Source organism: Hemicordylus capensis, chromosome 5 (assembly GCF_027244095.1).
Source record: "Hemicordylus capensis ecotype Gifberg chromosome 5, rHemCap1.1.pri, whole genome shotgun sequence".
In the NCBI taxonomy this organism is placed as follows: Eukaryota; Metazoa; Chordata; class Lepidosauria; order Squamata; family Cordylidae; genus Hemicordylus; species Hemicordylus capensis.
In genome coordinates this window covers 181,125,635-181,144,290 of record NC_069661.1, presented here as the reverse complement: position 1 = coordinate 181,144,290, position 18,656 = coordinate 181,125,635, and the positions used below count along the sequence as shown (strand labels likewise).

At 44.4% G+C, this 18,656-nt stretch overlaps 1 protein-coding gene across 3 annotated transcripts in view; it reads right to left on the bottom strand.

Annotated features, from left to right (window-relative positions):
* The window catches only part of ANO6 (anoctamin 6), a 108,595-nt gene extending 93,144 nt beyond the window's left edge, over window positions 1-15,451 (bottom strand). For all 3 annotated transcript variants that reach the window (XM_053256478.1, XM_053256479.1, XM_053256480.1), the window contains exon 1: window positions 15,218-15,451. In XM_053256478.1, coding sequence (XP_053112453.1) covers window positions 15,218-15,302 — 85 coding nt within the window. In that variant the 5' untranslated portion in view covers window positions 15,303-15,451. The remainder of the gene's footprint in view (window positions 1-15,217) is intronic.
* Window positions 15,452-18,656: the final 3,205 nt, after the last annotated feature.

Below are 18,656 nucleotides of genomic sequence, written 5' to 3'. Positions count from 1 at the left end.
AAAGTACCAACTATAAGAAGAACATCTTTGTCAGTCAGTCAGTGAGTTTTTATTTATGTCATTTATTTTGCTATGTAAACTGCTTTGAGAACTTTGATTGAAGAGCAGTATATAAATATTCACAGTAGTAGTAGTCATCATGCAGCATAATAGCTTTTTATGGTTTTATGGGTATAGCAACCAATTAGTATGCACTATTATTTATTATTAATAATAACAATAATAATAATAATAATGAAATCTCTAAATAAATGGATTTTTTCAACTTTAAATCAGCAGTTTAAATTTCCCTTTTAAAATTCTTGATTTGTTATAAATTAATCAACTCTGGGAGACAAATTGCTCCTTTAAAATCGGCACCTGGATGTGATGGTTTTAGCCAACATGAAAATGAAGGTCACTGTGCCACAAGTGTAACATCTGAACTGGGACTCAAATAAATAAATTCATGGAGAATTTACCAATGGTTATTAACGATAATTAAAAATGGAACACTGCAGAGGCAATATGCTTCTGTGTATCAGATGTTGGAAGGGCTATCACCACATGCTGGCTGGTCACTACTGGAGAGATAATTCTGGGCTAAATGGACCTTTAAGGTGAACTTGTAAGACAAATTATATGTTCTTAACAGGGTTCTTTTAACAGTGGACAATAGGACCGATTAATACAAAACAATAGCTGAAAAGAACCATAATGATTTTCATGATCACAACAGATGGGGAAAGTGCTGCCAAAATGACTTCTGGCGGGTTCTGTGTGTGTACTGCCTGATTCACACAAATGTTTATCCCTATAGCTCTGTATCTCCATACCAAATCACATGGAGAAAATAAGCACTGTTTGCATATGTAAAATGGCCCTGAGAAAGAGGCAAATGTTTGGGTGGCTTCTTTTAAAAAAACTTGCTGCTGTGAATTAAAACGGTGCAGTACAGAAGGATTTTCTTGTGTTTGCTTTTTGGCTCTTGCCTTTGCTTTTTGTGCCAGCAAGTCACTTCAATTAGTATTCTTGCATGATTCTCATACTGTAATAGTGTGAGTGGAAGAAGTTGCACATTAACCCTTCAACCCTTCTTCTATGCATATGCTCTGCTTAATATGTTTTCCTTGAACTGCAATTGAATTGCCCTCTTGTCCATCTGCAATTACTCTTCAACAGACATTCATTTTGCATTTGCTGTGCAAGACAAGGAAAAACTGAAATGTCCCTTAATTAATATGTAGCTGGTTACTAAACATAGAGACAGAACTGAAGAAGAACAGTGACATCAGCAAGACTGAACAGGCATTTAGGGGAACCAGAGCCTGCATATGTCCATAAAACACAGATGGAAAACATCTCAGTATGAAAATATAATTTTAAAAGATGCCAACAGGCCAGATGCAATATTAACTCCCTATGTCAAGCTCCAAACTGAGTGCAGACAAGACAATTTCCCCATAGTTCTGAGCGTTATGTCACAGAAAGAAAGAAGGGACAAGAAATCACCTGGAAAAAGTACTATTATCTTTGTTGGGCTACATACACCTTGCCTTGTTATAAACCTAAAACTATAAAACCATTTGTGTAACTCAGTCTTTTTGAATGAAATAATCCTATTGGAATAAATGGGACTACTATGTAATAGGTGCATTGTGAATTGTAGCCTACATCAATCAAGTTTGCACTATAAACTGAACCTGGAGGTATATTTTGATTAAGTATCATAATAAAATATAACAAATATGGTGGTGGTGCTAGATTGTGGTTGCCCCCAAGAGACCCCTGTAGAGTTCAATTTTGTCTCCTGTGTTGTTTAACATCTATATTAGGGCTGCCAAACATCAAGTCTTTTAGAGGTCCCCAAAGCAACTTATAACACCCCATAACACGCCACACAGTTTAATCAGCGCCAAGAAGGTAATGTCCTTAGTAGGAGAAAGGGGCTGACTGGCTAATGGTGGCAGCTGTATTTTGCAATTTTAGCCTTTCTCCTGCTTCATGTAAACTAGCAGCACAAATGCAAAGAACATCAAAATTTGAAAGTTGCTAGTGGCTGATATGATGCTTTTGTTTATGTATTTTGCATTGTGAGAAGGCAATTTGTGTATTGTTTATTAATGTTATAGATCATTTATTACTGACTTATTATTTCTGAATATATATTTCTAGTGTTTATTTATATTTTCAGTGTTTGGTCATTATTATCTGCATTTTTTTGTTTTGTAGTCACGGTGGGATTTCCTCTTTCCCCTCTTCATGTAAATTAGCAGCACAAATGCAAAGAACTTCAAAATTTGAAAGTTGCTAGTGGCTGATATGATCTGCTACCCTCCAGTGATGGAAGGAATGCTATGGAGGGCTGTGGCTCCACAAGCAGTTTTCAGCATCCCTGTGCTGAGGACGGCTGTGCAGATCAGGCGTGGCAGCGAAGGGAGAGGAAGTTTCTTGTCTCTGTCCAAAAGCCCTTTCGACTTGTATAAATCTGTTCCTGAGGGCTACAGATCATGTTGGCTAGCATTTGCAGCCAAAGGAGTGGGTTAATGGAAGGAAATGCCTTCAGGCAGTAGAAAAGGAGATGATTAAGCTGGAAGCATGTCGGGGCAGGGTGGAGTGCTGCTTTGGCATATGAGAGTATTTTGGACTGCAAGCTTGGCCATGAGGGAAGACAGATTAGAGGGTAGGGAGCTGGGAGCTGCACAGCCCTCAGGGACATTTTTTGGGGTGGCACAGAGGGCTTCCTGCGGAAGCGCAAGCCATCAAAAATCACTCCTTCCCTGGTGCACTGTTGCAGTTAATCTGGAAGTGCTATTAGTATGCTCTTCTCACTGCACTGGTGCTTCCTTGCTCTGGATGTCAGCCATTATATGTATAATTAATTAATTAATTAATTGTGCAAGCCATTATAGGGTCCTACAGAAAGAAAGGTGGAATGGATATAAAAATAAATATAATACTATAAAATTAGGCTGAAATAAAGTTGCAATAGGCTAGATATAACTATATCTGATATGTATTTTGGAGGTTATATACAGGAAGTCTTGTCTTAGAGGGACAAGGGTAATGAAGATTATCTGTCTCATTTAGTACAATTTATTTCTTCATGGCCCACAATTGCTATAGTAACGCAGACCATTTCAGTCCTTAATGTATTTATCTTCACAATGCTCGTGCACTCCTGAAGGAAAATAGTATTTGTTTTACAGATAAAGAACTACAGAGAGACAGAAAGACAGAGGAAGGTTCAGGAAATATTTGAGACAATGAGGAATTGATCATAGATACATGATTAACTCTGGTTAATTCCTCTTCCCTTCTATATTAAATCAATTCAAGAATAACTCGGGTCTCAATGAACAGAATAAAGGTTGATATAGGGAGTTCTCATCTAGATAATCCTGCAAATCAAGAAAATATATTAGAACTGTGTAGATGTTACTCCTGTGTATGTGCATATGAGGAGCGTCTCAGCCCCACAGATGTTCAACATAATGTCTGCCCAGATCTTATGCAGGTATATACTATAGGCATCTAGGCTCTCTGCACACATGCTTGGGGATTGTTTCATTGCCCAGACAAAGCTTATAATAGTACAATATATAAATGTAGGCAATGTAGAGACATTATACTGAATGCATATAATTCCACCTATCAACACAAAAGTTCTCAGAGTGGTTTATATAGAATAAGAACAGTAACAATACTAAATGGTTCCCTGTCTCCAAAAGGCTCACAATCTAAAAAGAAGCACAAGAGAAATGCCAGCAATAGTCACTGAAAAAATGCTGTGCTGGAGTTGAAGAGGGCCAGTTTGTTTTCCTCTGCTAAATATGAGAGAATAACCACTTTGAAAGGCACCTCTTTGTCCAGTTAGCAAAAGGGAAGCACACTTTCAATTGTCCCTATCACATTCAGTCTCTAGACAGAAGTGCTGCCTGCATAGTTCAATGCTGTATTTAAAAACTAGTGGAAGGATTTGTGTGGTTGTTTTTTAAAGGCATTTTCTTCAAAAGTGAAAGTTGATCGAGATGTTTTAGAAAGAAAAATAAATATGAGGACTAAAGAGGGGGGAAATCCACTGGGCAATCTGGTCAAATGAAAATGTGGCAGTGGACACAGATGCATGAATAATCTATTTGAATGCTACCTAGCTATTGCCTTAGAAAGAAGATACAAAATGTCCTGACAGCTATAGCTGAGAGCCAGTTTAGCTCCACATGATTCACTGCCACATGATCAGGTAGAGTTCTGTACTGCATTGGTAAAGTTTGTGTAAGAACACTGTTACCTCCCACACAGCTGTTGTTCCTCTCTGATGGTCAGAGATACTGTCCTGTCAAGTCATCATATTAACCATCCCATGTGATTCTAGTATACAGATGTTACTGGAGATATTTCCCCATGTAAAATAGAGTCAAAGATATAGTAGTAACATGAATCAGCCTTGAGGCTGCAGTTACTGTATAACAACATGCAGCTCTCAAAAAAGTAGGGCTTAATTTCTTGTTTATGGAAAGTTTGATATCCCTCCCTGTGTCTCTAAGGAAGGTAGGAATTCAAGTGAAATCCTTGCTGGTAGCCCATACCACTACTGTCTAGCCGGCTAGATATGTATCTGTCTCCTTTCTTGTTAGATATCATTGTCTGGAGATTTGGGCTGATAAGTTATGAGTATGTTAATAACACCCAGCTCTATAGCTTGTTTTCATTAGAACCCGGGGAGGCACTCAGGGTGGATAAAATCAGATTTTTTAAATTTTAAATTAGATTTTAAAATTTTCTTAAAACAATTTGTAAAAAAATGAACCTGTGTCAAAAATGTCATCATGAATAGTAATAACTTCTAATTATATTCTGTAAAAAAACTTATTAATAGCAGTATATAGAGAAAACAGATAACAGACCTGATAAGTCCTATTCTGCAGGTGGTGTACATGCACAAATACAGTAAAAAGTTACCTCTCTTTATAAAAGTGCAAAGACAAAGAAGGTCAATGAAAATATTTGGAAGGATGGAGTAGATCAGAGCAAGGAGAAGGAGACTGGGTATAAATGCAGGGGACAAGGGAGAGGAATACAAAGTGAAATCAAAAAGTAGCAGAACATGTTCATGCAGTCCTGTAAATTCTGACTGTAGATTTCAGGGCTAAGGGTGGCCAGTTCAATAAATATATGTTTGCTGATGAAGTTTTAAAGGAAATCACTCAAGTGAGCTGATGACTTTCACTTAGACATTTGGATCCTGTTTTTAACAGCAATTACCTCTTCTGCAGGTGTAGAGGGATTTTTGTTCTTCCTTTGGACTAATTCATTCTGAATTGCTACATTCATTCTAAATTGCTAATTCATTCTAAAGTGCTGCTTCATACAGCTTTCTGTTGGGGTGGCACACATCCCAAGCAGCCCCGCACAGCGTCAGCATGCACATGGCGTACACACATGCATGGGAGCCATTTGCATGGTCAGCAATGCCATGCTGACCACACAAATGGTGCCCACACATGTGCCGATGCCATGTGCATGCTGACACTGTGCGAGGCTTCTTGGGACAAGCGCCACCCTAGCAGGAGGCTGCAAGGGGTGGCAGAGAGCAGGTAAGGACCTGCTTCTTTCTTAAAGCTCCTGGGCCCTGATCCCCAAATGTGCTTGAACCACAGTTCAAATTGAAGTCCGTGCACATCCCTACTACTGTATATAGATGAGGAAGAACATGTTGAAATGTGAGCCAGACAAAATGGGGGTGTTGTTGGTTAGATTTTTAGTTGATCTGGCAGTAATATGTATGACAAAAGCACCTGACATTTTTACCCAGTGAGGCTAACAACAGCTTCAATTCATCAATTCCAAGCAGGGAAATGGCACAGGAGGAAATGACCGCATCACCTAATTCAACCCCCCAACCCTGCTTTTAATCCTGGGCTTGACATATCCCAGGTGCAAGGGAGCCATGGTGCCTGGAAATTTAACTGTGGTGCCTGGACTAGGATATTCAAAGGCAGAGTTATTTAATAAAATCTTTACTTCTCCCAGACAGCCCTGTTTCTGTTCTAAGCATGTTACTAGCGAAGGGGATAAAGAGAAGCCCATTTCCCCTCTCCTCCATAATGTCCATCACTAAATCCAGTAATTTAGTCAAGAGTTCAGTCTAAGCTTTGAAAACGTCTTGTACTTTGCACTAAATTCAGTTTAACCTGTCCAAGGGGTGACAGAAATACCAGCATAATTTATTATTGGTTTTGTTTCATAACATTTTCTTTATCACATAAGCCACAGTTCTGTATTTTATGCAGCATTTCATTTTTTGTAATTGGTTCTTTTCTCATAATCGCTCTAGTGACAGTGAACCAAGAGTCCTGCTACTGTTGATTCTTAGTGATCAGAATTATGAATCAACCACTCAGATGTATGAGCTTTGGGGCAGAAGTCAGAGCTGGCCTGCTAACGAGGATTGAAGAGGGAGCTATCTCAGGTGACAGATTGGCCCAGGTGGCTAATTCACTGCCCCTGCTGATCCACTGCCTCTGACCCCTGCCTCACTAATGCCCCATTAGTGGGCTAGTGGCAGCAGTGACAATGACACCACCATTGTTTGCCGCCTTTTCAAATAACATAGATAACAGGACTCAGAGGAAGGAGGAGGGAAAATGGGACTTGGGGTAAGAGAAGGGAAAATCATGCAAGGGTTTGGGAAGGGTTTTATAAGAACAGGGGAAATTGCATGGGCTTGGGGGGGGGATTGTAGGGGGTATGGGGAGAGGCGGAAATTGCAAGGGTGCCCAAGGGGGTGGGAAGCCTGATGGCGATTTTTGTTTTCTAAAATATAACTGGTATGTTAGCTTATCTATTTGACATGTACATATTGCAAGCATATGTTCTCTGTAACCATAAGGACAAGAAATCAGAGTGTGTGTGTTTTAATTCTGCAAAGTGAAAGCTTGACAATAACAGGAGTTTAGAAAATGAATGGAATCTCCAAAGGAGCTGTGAGTAGCATGCAGTTTCCCCAGTTCGCAGCAGAACTTCTATTCGTTTAATATAGTACCATGCACATGTATAAGACAAGCCAAATTACAGTCATATTCTATGCACAGTGGCAGGCACAGAAGAGCATGGGGTGCAGCTCTAAGCTCCCAGAGTCATCACAGAGGAGCATTTAATCTTCCTGCTCCACTGCTGCAAGCAATCCTGGCTCCATTGCAAAGCAGCAACACACATCAGCACTACACAAGAACACACAGGAGGACTGGATTATAGAAGAGGAAGGATGGGGAAGGGGGCAGTGCCTAAGGCCTACCAGAGTGGCTGTTAGTACCTGATGCTATACAGTCTTGTGTTGTTATAATCAAGTTCAAGGGCAAGGCAAAAGGGAGACTGAAAGATGTCCAGTAACTCCAAACTACTCTGGACTATTCCAGGAAACTCTTGTCTTTCACCTGGAATGGTGGAGTTAAACCACAGGCAGTATGCTGCATAAGGCTCTGTTTATTTGCTTACATTAGCTCATTAGCTAAAACTCAAAAGTATACTCACAGGGTTTTCCTTCCCTCTTTGGTTTACATACAGTGAGGGAAATAAGTATTTGATCCCCTGCTGATTTTGTCCGTTTGCCCTCTGACACAGAAATGACCAGGCTATAATTGGAATGGTAGGTTTATTGTAGCTGTGAGAGACAGAATAACAACAAACAAACCCTCAAAAGCCCAGTGCCCAAAAGTCAGCGATGGATTTGCATTGTAGTGAGGGAAATAAGTATTCGATCCCTTCACAATCACAGAGGTCAGACGTTTCTTGTAGTTGGCCACCAGGTTTGCACACAACCCAGGAGGGATGTTGTCCCACTCCTCTTTGCAGATCCTCTCCAAGTCAGAAAGGTTTCGTGGCTGATGTTTGGCAACCCGAACCTTCAGCTCCCTCCACAGATTTTCTATGGGATTAAGGTCTGGAGACTGGCTGGGTCACTCCAGGACCTTCATGTGCTTCTTCTTGAGCCACTCCTTTGTTGCCTTGGCTGTGTGTTTTGGGTCATTGTCATGCTGGAATACCCATCCACGACCCATTCTCAATGCCCTGGCTGAGGGAAGGAGGTGCTCACCCAAGATCTGACGGTACATGGTCCCGTCCATCGTCCCTTCGATGTGGTGAAGGTGTCCTGTCCCCTTAGCAGAAAAACAACCCCAAAGCATAATGTGTCCACCTCCATGTTTGACGGTGGGGATGGTGTTCTTGGGCTCATAGGCAGCATTCCTCCTCCTCCACACGGCAAGTTGAGCTGATGCCAAAGAGCTCGATTTTGGTCTCATCTGACCACAACACTTTCGCCCAGTTCTCCTCTGGATCATTCAGATGTGCACTGGCAAACTGCAGATGGGCCTGTACATGTGCTGCCTTGAGCAGGGGGACCTTGCGGGCACTGCAAGATTTCAGTCCTTCACGGTGTAGTGTGTTACCAATTGTTTTCTTGGTGACTATGGTTCCAGCTGCCCTGAGATCATTGACAAGTTCCCCCCGTGTAGTTCTGGGCTGCTTTGTCACCATTCTCATGATCATTGCAACTCCACGACGTGAGATCTTGCATGGAACCCCAGACCGAGGGAGATTGACAGTTATTTTGTGTTTCTTCCATTTGCGAGTTATCGTGCCAACTGTAGTCACCTTCTCACCAAGCTGCTTGGTGATAGTCTTGTAGCCCAGTCCAGCCTTGTGCAGGTCTACAACCTTGTCCCTGACATCCTTCGACAGCTCTTTGGTCTTGGGCATGGTGGTGAGTTTGGAAGCTGAGTGATTGCTTGCTTCTATGGACAGGTGTCTTTTATACAGGTACTGTAACAAGCTGGGATTAGGAGCACTCCCTTACAGAGGGTGTTCCTCATCTCAGCTCGTTACCTGCATATAGTGAAAAGACACCTGGGAGCCTGAAATCTTGCTGGTTGATAGGGGATCGAATACTTATTTCCCTCACTACAATGCAAATCCATCGCTGACTTTTGGGCACTGGGCTTTCGAGGGTTTGTTTGTTGTTATTCTGTCTCTCACAGCTACAATGAACCTACCATTCCAATTATAGCCTGGTCATTTCTGTGTCAGAGGGCAAACGGACAAAATCAGCAGGGGATCAAATACTTATTTCCCTCACTGTAAATCAATCCACGAACAGTAATAAAAAGTTACAACACCTAGTTCCTTATCACATACACACTACTTCTTTCTTAGGTTGCCTCACATTACCAATTAATATATCCAATTAACTATTATGAAGCTATCCTTACCCTCAGTGAGGCTATTCAAATGAGTGTGCAGAACCCAGCCCGCTTGTGTAAACCAACGGGATCGTGCCCGATCCCGGTGGCTACACGGCAGCAAACCCGCCCAAGTAGCCTCCTTATAAAATGAAGTTAAGGGAGTGAGCACTTCCTTGACTTCATTTCTTTGATTGTGTGTCAGCTGCAGCTGCTTGCAGCCACAGCTGGCACTCGGGGACAGGTGGGGGAACCCAGGAATGTACCGCAGTGCGTTATTTGGGCTCCAGGGGGCGATGCGATGCATGGCGGCGTGTCTGGCACCCCAACTCTGGGAGCTGCAGTGGGAGCTGCTGTTCGTCAGGGCAGGCAATCCGCCTGCCCAGGAACACGAAGGGGATTGTCTGCGAGGAAAGTAAACTTAACTCTCCTTCCCTGCAGGCAGCCCACGAGCTCTTCTCACAGACCGTAAGAGCTCTTATGGCTCATTGCCTCCCAGAACAACAACGCTGGCCAGGCACTAAGTGAAAGTCAGGGTCTTTACTTGTCAGAGAGTTGGATGCTTTCTTCTCCTCACCTAACCTTGGACATTGATAATTCCCCTTTTTATAGCCTAAACTATCCAAGTAGCATAGGTAAGGACTTTTGATTGGTTCACAATTGCATCGTTTCCGCCCCCTTCCCAATCCAAGTGTCCAAAATGTGTTTTCAAATCCAGAAGTTGTTTTTCATAAAGAGAAGATGTTTACATGACAGCCCAGTCGTCTTATCTGTTCGATGTATACCTGACCCAAAGTTACTTTTCTCTCCGCACACCCCAGTTTGAGGCTTCAGGATGTACCAAGAAATGTCTCATAACTTAATCAATTCAGTTCAGTCCTTCTGTCTATTGCATATTCATCTAACAGCAGGCTCACCAAAACTCTCTTGCTCCTTATAATATCTTATCTTATCTTATCTTATCTTATCTTATCTTATCGTTTATTTAATTTATTTATTTATTTAACATATTTTTATTTTATCTTATCTTGACATACATAGTTTATAGAATGTATTGATTTCAACTGCATCACAGGCTCAGCTCAGCATACAATACTGTACACCATAATATACTTCAAAGCAAGCTTTGAAGTGCAAGCTTTACCTGCTACAACCAGCAACATGAAGGATTGGTTTGTCTGGTTTGAAACATTTACTCAAGCAATGTGACTGAATTTAATGGGAGTCCTCTCCATCTGAAGCAAAAGCAACAATCTGTGCCTAGATTTCAACACTGCAGATGGTGAACAACAACTCTCAGCAGCACACTTCCTCTGTAGGGACAGCACTGGCAACAAGAAGGCATGGTTTTATTATAAAACCACAGCAGTGGCCCAACCCATACGAAAGGAATTCATGACAAGCTCAGTTCCTGTTAATTCTTATGTCTGGCAAATATTGAGTTGCTTCACTTTCACAATCCCCTGTTCAAGTTTGACTATGTCCTCGATAAGATTTTAATGTCCTCGATAAGATTTTAACTAAAATTCACTGAAGCTCGTGCCCACTCCAATTAAAATCTATTGGATTAGCATCAGAAATCAAACTGGGCAAAATTATGCGGTATTTACAAAAGCAAAAAGTGAATAAAGTTGTCCCCTCGGGTCAGTGTCAACTCCTGGTGACCATAGAGCCCTGTGGTTGTCTTTGGTAGAATACAGGAGGGGTTTACCATTGTCTCCTCCTGCACAGTGTGAGATGATGCTTTTCAGCATCTTCCTACATCGCTGCTTCCCGATATAGGTGTTTCCCATATTCTGGGAAACTTACCAATGGGGATTTGAACCACCAACCAATGGGGATTTGAACCACTTGCTTGCTAAGCAAGTCATTTCCTCGCTTTGCAATGGCACAAAAAGTGGTTCAAAAAGTGGCTCAAAAAGTGAATATGAATACTGTACAGATAATTCAAATGTAGTGTTGAGTGTGCAAGAACTTAATCATATAGCATATGATATGCCTAAAGCCTCACTTAAACCAGTCTGCATATTCATCATTAGCATTCTAGGGATCCATGACCTGGAAACTCGCCACTCTAATTTGATAAAGCTGCATAGAGGCTGGGGGCCTGGTTCAAAAGGGGCACTGATGGCTTAATTTAAACACAGAGAGCTGTGGGCTGAGGATCTGGTTTAAGCACAGAACCCTACCATGCCTAGTTAAAATATGGAAGCCTCCGGGCCTGGTTTAGCCACATAAAATATGCATGCCTGGCATCACATTTAAATCAAGCTTCAGTTTAAAATAATGAGGCTATTCACACATGCAGAGGAAACCGGGCTAAGGGACCACTGCTCCCGGCAGCTAGCCTGCCTAATTGCCCCCCCCCATTAAACGAGGTTAGCTGAGCGAGCGCTCCGCTAACATCATTTTGGCGATTGTGAGTCACCGTGGCACAGCTCTGCATCGCAGCAACTCGTGAGTAGACCACTGACCGGGAGGCTGCAGCAAGCCTCCCAGTCTCAGGGGTCTCCTCAGAATGCCCCACGCACTTGGGCAGGGCATCTTGGGACTTCCGGGGGCCAGGAGGCCCTTGATCCCCACCGCCCCTACCAGCTCCGTAACAGAGCCAGTAGTCATGTGGGCAGCCAACCTGGCCACCCAGGGCTAGCCTGGGGATTGTCTGCCGGGAGACTGAGCTTGACCCGCTCCCCCCGCAGAACCCTATTAGGCCCCACACACTGATCGTGTGTAGAGCTTCAAAGAACAAGATTTCCTGAACACCAAGTGATGATAGCTGTATACAAAAATTTGCTGTCTTCCTATAAATTTAGACATTTGATCCAACAGTAAATGGCAACAGCCATATTCATATGTTTATTGAATGTTACTTTTCTACAATTGAAACAAAGATGAAGAATCACTCACACAATATCCCTTTGATAAAACAGGACAGTTCCTAATACCCAGACTCCTCTACTTGCATGCATCACTGACAAATATTACACACATCAGCCGCCTGTTATTTCTGCTGTATTTTATTTCTGTTAACAACTTAAGCAGAAGTAAAAGGTTTCATGATTGCAAGGACTCGCATCAAATACATAGGCAGGCCTACTCTATAATTTATAAGAGATAAGTGTCAGATTCAGCTTACAAAGTGAAAAGAAATATGATTTTTAAAGCCATTTCTTTCTTTTTTTAAATCCACTTTTATGACATGTACTCTTACAAAAATACATTTATAAGTACAGCAGGAAAATGTTTCAAATGCTTAGGTGCAAAAACAAAAATGCTAAATACTAGCCTTCCGTTGGCTATAGAAATATTTTTCAGATTTCTAGCTATCAGCCTCAGATTTGTAGGTATCTGGTGCCTGGGGTTTTTCTAGCCCTGTTTATAATCTTCCTTTGCATGGCTTGTATCCAGAGCATGTTCAGAAATCCCTTTGTTCAAATCAAACATGTCAAACTGTTCTTTGATATCTTTAGGGCAGGCCTTTGATATCTTTAGGGCAGGCCTTTGATATCTTTAGGGCAGGCCTTTCCCCATGTTAATGGGAATGGTCTGGTTGTAAATGAAGCAGGCTTTGCTCTTGGGTGGCACCTCATTCTGCTAGTAAGACCTCTGTAAGTCTCTCTTTACATCTTTTAGATGCCAGGAGATGGCATTTTTGAGGATTCCAGAATCTTCAGCATTCTGGAGATGGAACGCTGCATGAGCCAGAAGGCAACTCCGACACTAGTAAGGACAAGTGGTAGTGCAAGAAGTGCTTCTGCCGTTTCCCCCATTGTTGTGAATGGGCAAAACTGAAGAAGAACTACTTGCACTTCCACCTGTTCTTACCAGCACTGGAGCGGCCTTCCATCTCCGCAGCAGCAGGCACTCAGTGTTCCACCTCCAGAATGCTGTAAATCATGCCAGCCATTCACGACATCCACACCCCACTTTTCTTGTACAATGCTCTATGACTCTCTAGGTGACTTTCAATTTGTACTTTTTTCTTTCCGAGTAGAGACTGTGTATATATTGCTGGTTTTTGATTCTTGAAGCTACCATCCATGGCAGCTTGCATCTGGGTCTGTCTGGAAATCTGCTTATATGAGGCCTCCTAAGCCAATGGGGAACATTTTGGCGAGTGGCTATAGTTCAGAGGCAGAGCACATGCTTTGTGTGACAAGGTCCCAGGTTCAACCTCTGGCATTTCCAGGTAGGGCTGTATGGACCCAAGTCTATCCGAAAACCCTGGAAGAGCCACTGCTAGTCAGGGGCGTAACAAGGCTGGAGTGGGCCCAGAGACAAAATTTTAAAATGGGCCCCTCGCTGATACACACACAGACACACAGACACACGCACACACTTACTTCACAATATATAGTCATGTGACTTGCCTCATGTGACTTGCCTCTGGGGGGCCCCTCAAGGTGTGGGGGGCCCCAGGCAGCCGCCTCCCCTTGCCTAATAGTAGTTACGCTCCTGCTGCTAGTTAACGCAGACAACGATGAACTGGACAGAGCAGTGGTCTAGATCAGTAGTTCCCAACCAGGGTTCCTCCAGATGTTGCTGAACTGCGACTCCCATCACCCCCAGCCACAATAAATTGTAGCTCGGAATTATGGGAGTTGTAGTTCAGCAACATCTGGAGGAACCCTGGTTGGGAACCACTGGTCTAGACAGAACAGAAGTTAGTAAAAGGCAGCTTCCTAGACTCACGTGCTGTTTTAACTGTATATCACCTTGAGCAACAATTTTGGAATGATGGTTGATAAATTTAAACTATGAATACCCGAGAGACAGTTTATACAGTGGACTAGCCTTTCTTACAGACACTGTATATATTTTCCTTATTCATCATGTTTTTCTGCCTGCTTTCCAAAACTGCTTTGGCTGTCAAATTAAAGCCTAGGAAAAACGGGAAAGCAAAACTGCTTCTTCTTGATGTTGATGCCAGCAGTGAGGTCCAAGTTAGCCGCAGAGAGTGGCTTTGTTGTGTGAACACATGTGCATCATTTTTCATTTTCTGAATTTCTACTGTGGAATGTGGCATCACTTTTCTGCTGCTGTTAGTTCTTATCTGTTTCTTCTGTGCTGTTGAACTGTACTGTTGAATTTTTTCCCCTCCCAAACCGGACCATTTAAGTTTATACTAGAGGCACAACCCAGCACCCCATTGCTTCATTTTTAGCCATGTATTTGACAAAAGCAATTGAATAGGACTTGCAATTAAGTCCAGGCCCATTAATTTCAATAAGATGTGCAGTTCAGTCTTATGCACCTTTACTCAGATGTAAGTCCCACTGAAGTTCCACAGATTACCCCTAGTAAGCATGCATAGGACTGCAGTCTTAATCATCATGACTAACTTTTCCTGGATTGTGCCCATTAACTGATGCCTAGTACTCTGAAATATTGTTTTTCATGTGGGAAAAAGTTCGACAGTTTCCAATCATCCATCAACAAAACACATTTGTACACACTTCATGTATCCTCCAAATGCACTGCTGGTTTCTGGCTCGTACTTATTTGGAACAGGGACAGACTGCTGCCCTTTTAAACTCCCACCTAAAGAGTGAGATCCCTGAAGGAAACTGAATTCTTTTGCAAGTTCATAAACATACACCGCAGGCAGCCTTCTTTATAGATATTCCAGTCAAATCTCAGTTTAGCCCTTTTAAACGGAGGGAGAGCATTTTCAAAGTTCTGGGGCCCCTCGACACTGGCACTGAAATACATTTCCCGGACACAATGTAAGCAGCTCCTGCATGCAAAACGAAGGGTGACGTTTGGAAATGAGCTGGAAGAATTCAAAAGCAAAACTTTCCAGGGAAGTTGTGCTTTGGATCGTCACAACTGTTAATAACACTTCAGAAAATGGAATTAAAGGACAAAAAGTAAAACGCTTGAAAATCGTCTCTCCTCCCCAATCTCCATCTCTCTCCCCCCACCCCCCACCCCCACCCCCGCGCCCGCTTTCTGGTCCTTGGACCCGCTTGTCCCCCCAGGCCGAACGGCTTACTCACCAATCTCCCCATCCTCTTCTTCCTCCTCCCCCTCTCCTTCCTCTTCTTCCACCTCCAGCAACACATCCTGGTTTTCCACGTTCATCTTGCCAGAAGCCTAAAGCAGTGTGGCCCCAAACTTCCACCAGCGGTCTTCTCAACGTGCTGCAGTCCCAGCAGCAAAGGCGCTGGACGGGGCGTCGCGACGAGGCAACCCGCTTGAGAGAGCCGAGCTGATGACTCTCACACGGTCGGGGAAAGCCTTCTCGGCTGAATGAGCGGCGGGGCGGTTTCTGCTGCCGGAGAGGGCTAGGCTGAAGCCTCCACCCTCTTGGCAAGCGGCCCTGAGAAGACCAAAGAGGCGGGAAAGCGAGAGGGGTGTTGCCTGTTCCCCTAGAGACCCAGCTGTTGTGGCTCGCTCGGAGAGTTTTGCTGCCTGCAGGGCGTAAGTTGCCCCAGCAAGGCACCTTAATCAGAGTTCTTCCAGCTTAGCCAAAGGAGGAAGCCGCAGCCTTCCGATTCAACGGCTGATTCTCGTTAACAAATTTGGATTTTTAGACATGCATAACGTAGGGAGGGGTCTGCAGAATGTGCAGGCGGGCAAAGCCTAGGTGGGTTGGGTGTCACGAATCTGCCAAAGATCTTTTCAGTTACGTATTTTAAAATGTTACATTTCCGTCCCACCCTTTCTCCAAGCCAGCTTGGGCCTGTGTACGAGTTTCCACTCTACTTTCGGTGTCGACCTCGCAACAACCCCGTGAGGGAAGCTGAGGAAGTGACTGGCCCAGGATCATCCACTGGTTTGCCGGGCTGAACGTTAGAACCTGGATCTCTCCTGTCAGACCCCGGCCTGCATCCAGAGCAGTGATCCACTGGCACTCCTATGAAGGGCCACCACCACTCAGCAGCACTAACCCCACACTGGTGCACCTGTTCTCCAAAGCATGGGCGTTTGTGTGCAAGACAAGAGCAGCACTGCACAAATACTTTTTGGAGCTTGCCCGCATGCTGACCAGAAGTGCCAATGGTGCTCTTACCCCCGGACTTCTGGGCAGAAGTCCAGGGCCTCCACACCCCATGGGGTGTGTGGAGGTCCAAATCTTCTTTAGTCTGCCCTGGATGGTGCGGTCGCCACTGGCCCGCATTGCACTGGGCAGTCTAGTGTGATTATTATCTGTCTCTATTTCTTTAGAGACAAAGCCGGGAGTGGGGAAAGAAATATGTGGGCTGGGAATATGTTAAGTTGTGTGTTGAAATGTTTCTGCTAATGCATATTTGCATTTACATTATTGCGAGTCCGGTGCCCTCAAGAACCCAAGTATGAGAACACTGCATGTGTCATGGTGTGTGCACGCATAGGGGTATGATGCTTAACTTGCAGCGGCGGGTGAGGGGAGGCGGATGTCTGTGTCTCCAAAGGCCTTTAGGTCTAGGCTCCAAAATTACCTAGACACACCCCTGAGAAGTGCATATGTTGCTTGACCCTCAGCACTTCATCACTCAGCAGTTGACCCTCTCCAGACCACTTCCAGAGTAGTTGAGCTCCAAAGAATATTTTCACTCTTATGCAGGAGCATAAAATGTTCACACCAGGGAGTGGGTACACCAGTGTGGGGGCTAGTGCTGTGCCTGGCAGTGGATGTTGAGAGTGCCTGCTCATGAAGTTGGCCACTCTCCCTACTACACTGCACTGGTTTGTGTGAAGAGTCCCATTTTGCATGTTGCCTTTTCCTGCTAGGAAAAAAAAGACTCCAGCTAATTTGGTTTGTTTTGGGTGAAAAAGCATTGAGTCCTTGTGGTATTCTTGAAACATATATTTACTTACTTACTTAATTTATTTATTTTTCAATTTTTATACCACCTTTCATAAGGCATCCCAAGGCAGTTTACAAAAGCTAAAATACAATAAAATTCCATAAAAATAACATTTATAACCTTAAAATCTATTATTATTATTATTATTATTATTATTTCAATTTCTACACCGCCCTTCCAAAAATAGCTCAGGGCGGTTTACAAAGAGAAACAATAAATTAAACAGTAAAAACAATTAAACAGTAAAAACGATGAAACACCAAACAACCACCAACATAAAAAAGATAAACAGAAGCAAGAGAGCCAAGAGACCTGGCAGCCCCTAAGGGGTAAACATATGAACAAATAAAAAGGTCTTTAGTTGTTTTGAAAAAGCAGGCACAGATGTCAATGAGCGGCCATTCACTGGGAGAGAATTCCAGAGCCTTTATTTACAAACTAGTGACTATTAAGCCTGTTACATTAACGGGCGCTAGAAGAGCTGTGAACAGGGGAGCCGGCTGCGCGCCTCAAGCGCCGCCGCCGCCGCCGCCTCTGGCCTCCCCGCGGCCGGGCCGGGCCCGCCACCACCGCCTCTGGCCTCCCCGTGGCTGGGCCGGACCCGCTGCCTCTGGCCTCCCCGCCGCCGCCGCCTCTGGCCTCCCCGCGGCCGGGCCGGGCCCGCCACCACCGCCTCTGGCCTCCCCGTGGCTGGGCCGGACCCGCCACCACCACCTCTGGCCTCCCCGCGGCCAGGCCGGGCCCGCTGCCTCTGGTCTCCCCGCCGCCGCCGCCTCTGGCCTCCCCACGGCCGGGCTGGGCCCGCCACCACCGCCTCTGGCCTCCCCGTGGCTGGGCCGGACCCGCTGCCTCTGGCCTCCCTGCGGCCGGGCCCGCCGCCACACCTCTGCCCCACGCATGCGCAGAACACCCACAAGAGACATGGACGCAGGTACCTTAGGGTTTTATTATATAGGATATATAAGCAAAGCTTAAGTGGAGGCAAGCAGCATGCACTCTATGAGGCAGCAGATTCACTACATCACATCAGTTCCCCAGAGAGAGGTCTGGCTTCTAGAGGGTGCTTCTGGCCTTCAACTAGTTCACAACTAACTCTCTGCCTGACTCTCACTAGGCCTGTTTGGACAATATGTCTTAACTGGCCCTGCCCAATTAGGCCTGAGTGTAATAGGAAACCAGAGCTGAATGGGGCAGAGGTTGGAATTCCAGTACGTCTGAATGTGTGAAACCTTGGTTTTGTGGCAAAAGTGACCTCTGGTTTGCCTCACCAAACTCCAAATTGAACCTTCACTTAGCACAAAGGTTCACCACTGAGACCTGCAGTTTGGCTGCCAACACATTACATCCAACTCTGGACAGCACCATAACCGCAGTTTCGTGTCGATTTTCAGACCGCAATCATAGAGGCTGCAGTGCAGACCCACCCAGGGATATGGCAGCTCTATGCCAGCAGCACTTCTCACTGGCCACCTCTTGGAGAACCAGCCCTGCCCCTCCTGTCACCTATGCATCTATGGAATTGCCCAGCAACAGGGACACTGCCACGTCCCACGGCAGGCTGGTGTCATCCTCTCAAGCATCAGGGACACACAGGGGCATCATCCCCTCTTCCCACTCTGTCCCTTGCTCTACCCTGCCCCCCTAC